Source organism: Candoia aspera, chromosome 6 (genome assembly GCF_035149785.1).
Source record: "Candoia aspera isolate rCanAsp1 chromosome 6, rCanAsp1.hap2, whole genome shotgun sequence".
NCBI classification, from domain to species: domain Eukaryota; kingdom Metazoa; phylum Chordata; class Lepidosauria; order Squamata; family Boidae; genus Candoia; species Candoia aspera.
Genome location: NC_086158.1, coordinates 40,228,326 through 40,234,785, shown reverse-complemented (window position 1 = coordinate 40,234,785; position 6,460 = coordinate 40,228,326). Strand labels below are relative to the sequence as shown.

Genomic DNA, 6,460 nt, shown 5'->3' with positions numbered 1-6,460 from the left:
GGAAATCATAAATATCCTGGATATCCTTTTAGGAAACTTGCTTTCCGTAAGACTGACTAGTTGCCTCAACTGCTAGTTCACAATCAATCAACAACACCATGCCCATACCTTCCTAATTCTATCCTGGAGCAAATAGTTTATTTCCAACAAACAGCTCTTCCACACCATTTGCCAAACTTGCAGGTTACCTTTAGTATAATATGTACACATTTAGGAATAATTAGTGTAAGTTCAAGAGAAATGCTGTACATCTCACTACAGCTGAGCCTTGGGGCCACTCTAGGGCCTTTGCAGCCCATGGTACCCAAATGGCCCCTCAGCCAGTAGCAGATGATGAGGCTGGCAGCAGAAACTATGGTATCTTCTTTTTAATATATATATATATATTAAAGGGGCAGTTGGCTCAATATGAAGATAATTATAGATACTTATTTGGTACAGTTATTTTTAAAGCATTATTTTTGAGAACTCACAAATAGCCATCCAAAGGGGACATACACACCATGTATGACCATTATGTTCTGGAGTTTTACTTATTTTGTTGTCTAACTTTTACTTATTTCATTTCCTTATTCTCACTATAATATTAAGGGCTGTTGGCAGCTGACCTTTGTGTCTCCCCAAGTGCTGTTAAGATTTGTTTGTTTGTTTTTAAGATTTATAAGGGCACCCAACATAAACAGTGTGACTCTGGGCAACATCCAGCATAAAAACAAACAATAAATCGAAGAAGGAAAAAAACCCCACATAATAATAAACAATACAATATATAAACAGAAAGCTTTGAGGCCATCATGTTCTTTATCATTCAGCTAAATATGGATTGATATTCCTTTCAAAAGGAAGGGTGGCCTTCAAAAGAGAAAGCAGTTTCTGTAAGCTAGGTATCACAGCCATACGAAATAAGTCTACCAAAGCTGATTATAGACAATATTAAAAACAAAACAAAATATAATGTCAGAACAGACATCATAATAAGGATAGTTGAAAGAGAGAGAGAGATGAAAGAGAGAGATAGAGACACTCAGTTAAAAAAGAAACTTATTTTTAGCCACAAATACTGTACAAAGTATTTGTCAAATACAGAGGTAAGCAGGGTGAAATCTAGACTTTCAAATGAGTTTAAATAGGTTTAATGTTGTGTTATGGCTGCTTCTGGACAAGTGGCATCTTACATCAGTACTCCATGAAAATTCTCTGTTTGTTTTGCCTGATTGAGAAGAAAAAATCATATTGGTTACAAACTAGGTAACATACAATATGGTCTATCTTTTAACTTGTTGGAATTAGTACAGGACTGAATGCACATTCAAGTGCATAGCCTCTATTGATTTCCAGTAAGGTTTAATAAAACTTTCCTGCAGGAAAGTTGCAGCTGCTTCAGTATGCAACTTTTGATCCAGAAATCAATCTGTGTGTTAAAAACAAGGAACTACACAGAGTGCCAATGTTCATTCAAAGACTGCCACTACACACAGGTATATACTTTACCAGCCACACAGCATTTCTCCTACACACACACACAAATACACAGACATTCATTGCACTATCGTACCCTCAATCTCCACTCCAGGGGTCCCATTCACTCTAAATATTGTTGTTTTAATACATTTCTGGAATCTAGTACTCTGTCTCTGCCAACCATGCCAGTTAGTTACTTGGGGAGATGATTTTTTCAGCAATGTGTGTTGCAGTTTTTGCTGTTGATGGCTGCATACAACAAAAAGTCTGCCCTATATCACAGATGTTCACTTTGCCTACATAAAACCCCCTAGTTAAATATTCTCAAGTCTCAGTCTATTCTTTCTGACAGGCAGAACTCTCACACCCCCTCTGCAGAAAAGTATGCCTTACACAAATATCAATGATATATACTTTGGTGCAATTTTCTGTCCTAATTTCTGTTTTTATTTCTAATCTTGATTAGTCAGCTGTAAGAGGACCCATATTGCATAAAACGATGCCACAGTGCTGCCTGGTCAGATCTGTATGTGATGATGTTTCTGAGAACAATTGAGAATATGGCATTCATTATTGCAAAAAGTCCTGTGAAATTACTAAAGCTGGAGGTGCTGTTCACTCTTCTCTCTACCCACACAGGTTCACTGTTGCTCTATGCCATAATCTCATTTGTTCAGTTTGACATGCTGTATGAACCCAAACTGTGACTAATAAACCATGTTTTATGATTTAGCATGTAGTACAAACCCAGATAATTATGATTTACTCAATGAACCATGGTTCAAGAAACCACATCCTAGTGTGACCTGTAACTGCAGGGAGGGGAAGTGACATCACATGTGATGTGTCATGACATCATCACACAAAGGATAGAAATTACATATATTGTTTGTATTACAACATCATAATGCAAATGATATCATTCCTGTCATTTGTTGATGATGTCATGACACATCACATGTGATGTCACTTCCCCTCCCTGCAGTTACAGGTCACACTAGGACGTGGGTTTTTTTTTTTTTTCTCTCTCTCTCTCCTCTCTCTCTCTCTCTCACACACACACCACTTAGTCCCTCCTTGGAGGAAGAAAGCTGCTTTAATTATTAGTGAAATACTACAAATAGTCAAAGCAGATTCCCCACAGAGACACTTTCCCTTCAAATTGGCAAATACTTTTTGCCATCAGACCATATTGTTCTAATTACAATCTAACTGCCAGCCCTACTTGGTATACTTTATGTGTGTGTGTTTGTGTGTGGTGTGTGGTGTGTGATGTGTGGTATGCAGGAAAAGTGGATTTTACTGTAAATATGTATTTTATCTTACCCAGAATCTTGCTTCTCTTCATTATAATTTTTTTCCTGAAGAGTTGCCTGATTATTTGGCAAATGCAACAGAACCAAACATTGGAGGGCAGAAAAAATGATGGGCAATTCCAACAAAGCTTTCAAAAAGCTCACAGATGGTTTTCAGACTACTTAATTTTCCAAATGGACTGGCCTCTGTCCATTGTGCCTCTAGCATGAACAGGTTTTCTCTAAAGCTGTGCTACTAAGGTGAGAATGTTTTATTTTTTAAAATCAAAATAAGGAGATTAAAGTCTTCTGTAGGGTTTACAGTTCTTGGCTTCAAGGGAACTCTTGTTCATTGAAAGAGTCACATTTTGTGACTACCTCATCTTTGCAAATACGTTTCAGCAAACAAGTTGATCCTCATCCTTTTTAATCTACTGCTGACTAGAACTTAAGCTGGGAAAGCCTAGGCTGATTGCAAACTGGCAGACAAAGCTTACTTATGCAGCTGCCATTATCTAACTATAAACAGGATTAGAGATTTTCTGTAATCAAAATCTGAACTAAGGCAGTTCAAACATTATGACAACTACAGTAGATGCAGTTTGCAGCCTATATGAATGTTACAAGCATCTTTGCATTATTTCTGTTTTTAAGAAAGTATTTTATATTAGCATACATTTGTACATACTATTCTGTTCTAATCAGCCATCCAGAGTAGCAAAGTCTATACAGAGATGTATGATGTAATGAATTCTGATCAACAGAAACTGCTTTAGAAACTGCATTGGTTATTGAGTAGAGATATCATTATTTCATTATCCCCTGTCTTAGAATATGAACATTATTGTCCCATAATCTTTACCAATGAGCATAATTGGTAAAATAAATCATCCCCATTACATCCACCCATCCCACCTGATCATGCAGAGAGGGCATGTTACGGACCCCATCCGCAGAGAGTTCCATCTGGCGGAGTCCAGGAAGCGTGCCTTCTCTGCAGTGGCTCCTGCCCTTTGGAACATTCTTCCCCAGAGATAAGGCAGATTCCATCTCTTGCGGCTTTTCGTAAACAACTAAAAACCTGGTTTTGCCACCTCACTTGGGGCGGAGGGGAAGTAATCACTCCTGGAGATGGTTAGCACCCTAAATGGTCTCTTAGACATATGTGAGCGATTTCCAACTAGCATCGTCATCTGGATTGCATACTGTATTTATTTTAATATTATATTTGTATTTATATTTTTTATGGTATTTTAATGTTTTATCCTGGTTGTAAACCACCCAGAGTCCCCCCTTTGGGGGCAGATGGGCAGTGGCAAAAATCGATAAATAAATAAATAAATACTCTATGAGCTCCAGTTCAGAATTTAATTTGAATCTGATAAACCCCCCCACATGGGTTCTACTCTGGCAGCTGTTAGGAATAAGCTTTTGCGGTCTCCTTAATATACCTGATTATTAATTTATTTATTGAGTAACATTTATAGCCTGCCCTAGGCATAATAGACCTGGGTAGCACACAACATAAGAAATAAAAATACAAAGTAAAAATACAAAGTAAATTCATCCAATCATTCTTCAGTACTTTATTATGATGGTGTCTCAATCAGGTTGGGTCAAAGGCCTGGTTGAATAGGATTTTTTTTCATTTGCTTATGAAAAGAAAGGATGGTTTCAGTGATGTGCACCTCCAAGAGATGAGATTTCTCTAAAGTGGAGGCTATTACACAAAACCCTATCATTCACACCCTCCAAGAAAAGTGGGGGTACACCCAACAGGCCCTCATTTAATGACTTGATTCAAGAGGAAGATTCAACTTTGGTAAGCAGTTGCCTGATGTATCCCAGCGTTGAGCCATGTAAGGCTTTGTAGCACCAATATGAATTGGGCCTGGGAAACTCCTGGTAACCAGTGCAATGCAATGCCTTTAAAATAGGCATTTTTCTACACTGGTGGGATTGTCTTGTCACCAATCCCATCACTGCCAGCTGCAACTTCTATTCCAAAGGCAGTCCATATAGAGCATATTACAGTAGTCCAACTGAGTGATGATCAAGGCATGAGTTACAATTGCCAAAGGATTCTGGTCCAGATGGGTCCATAACAGGCGAACCAGCCAAAACCTAGCCATAGTTTCTTCCTGCTGTTTGAACAGGAACACTGCATTAACCTCTATTATAATTGCCAGTGTTTGCAGTCCAATGAAATATTAGTTGTTGTTTTTTTAAAAAATCAGGCAAGAGAAACCCCTTGATACAGTTCTGCAAATATGAGCTAGATTCATTTTTAATTGTTAACATTAGGGGCAGGAAACACAGCATCTCAGTCTTAACACTGGTTCTGAGATCAGCCTATTTATTATTATTATTATTATTATTATTATTATTATTATTACTATTATTATTATTATTAGCCTGCACCTGAACTAATGCCATTCATTACTAACAAATAAGCAAACCTGAAATATAGCAGAATCAAATCTGGCAAATAACCATCCATATATTAGATGGCCCTGCAATCAGAAAAGTGTGGGTATATACATACATGCAAACTGCAAATATGTTAAAAATATAGAAATACTGCATGTAAGTAAATCCAGTCATTCAACTCCTAAAATCCTTTATTTCTTGGCATCCACAATAATCTAATCCATACACTTCAGACACATCCCCTTTCTTATCTGGTGTATGGGTAATCTTAGAAGGTAGGAATGACCCAACATTATTTATTTTTTTAATATTATCCATGTGCAGGCAATAAATAAGCAAAGTTGCACCCTATGGACATTAGTCTTGGCTTTCCACTGAAATTCAGCACTAATAATTTCTAGATCTATATAGGTTTTAACAAACAATCATTATCCCTTGACATTCTCTTTTTTTGTTTTTTTTATTATTGTGGTTAAAAAATACACTAAGATTATTTCATTTTTTATTGAGTGCAATTTTATTTTTAGTACAATAGTTTTGAAAGTTACTATTACAAACGTGGACAATTTTGACACAATCAATGAGTTGAAAGAGAAAGGGGGCAATGTACAAGAGAATGCAATCCTTTGCAGATATCTCATTGGCTATGTACATGACAGGACCTCTTTTGGCTGGAACCGTGCATGTGACTGCAGGTTGACTCCTGTTGTCTCTGCTCTTCAGGCCAGAGCATGTCCTTGACACAAGAGCCTGACAGCATCCCCAGGAGATCACAGCTCATCTGCAGAGCATCATGGCTACCTTGCCAATGGAAATGGAGAAGGGGACTGCAGTGGTAAGCTTGACTGTCCAGACTGGCATCTTTCCATATACTTCTGACATCAAATAAAGGCATAAAAAGATCCCTAATGATAAAAAAAAATAGAAAAATAAAGAAATAAAGAAAGTTGTGGAGAGTGTCCATACTGTATGGGTCATCACTCATTTACTCACTTTGTAGAAGACAACAGAGATTTAACCTTACCAGTTCTAAAAAAAGAAGCAACATTTTCATAATAATTACTTAGTTTAAGGATGGATACATTCATTAACTAGCTTATTTCATTTGAAAAATATAACTTTTTAAAAGAAAAAGCTTTTTTTTTTAAAAATGTAAGCTTTTGTATAAAGTTCAAATGCAATCCTCAAAGACTAGTAGTCCCCAGGGCCACAACTAGGAGGGGACAACCGGGGCATGTGCCCCGGGTGCCGCACTGGGGGGGCGCCTAAATGAG

At 37.3% G+C, this 6,460-nt stretch overlaps 1 protein-coding gene across 1 annotated transcript in view; it reads right to left on the bottom strand.

Moving 5' to 3' along the window:
* Nucleotides 1–5,698: 5,698 nt before the first annotated feature.
* The window catches only part of EPHB1 (EPH receptor B1), a 411,545-nt gene continuing 410,783 nt past the window's right edge, over nucleotides 5,699–6,460 (bottom strand). Inside the window, exon 16 of the mRNA XM_063306816.1 lies at nucleotides 5,699–6,091. Coding sequence (XP_063162886.1) covers nucleotides 5,824–6,091 — 268 coding nt within the window. The 3' untranslated portion in view covers nucleotides 5,699–5,823. The remainder of the gene's footprint in view (nucleotides 6,092–6,460) is intronic.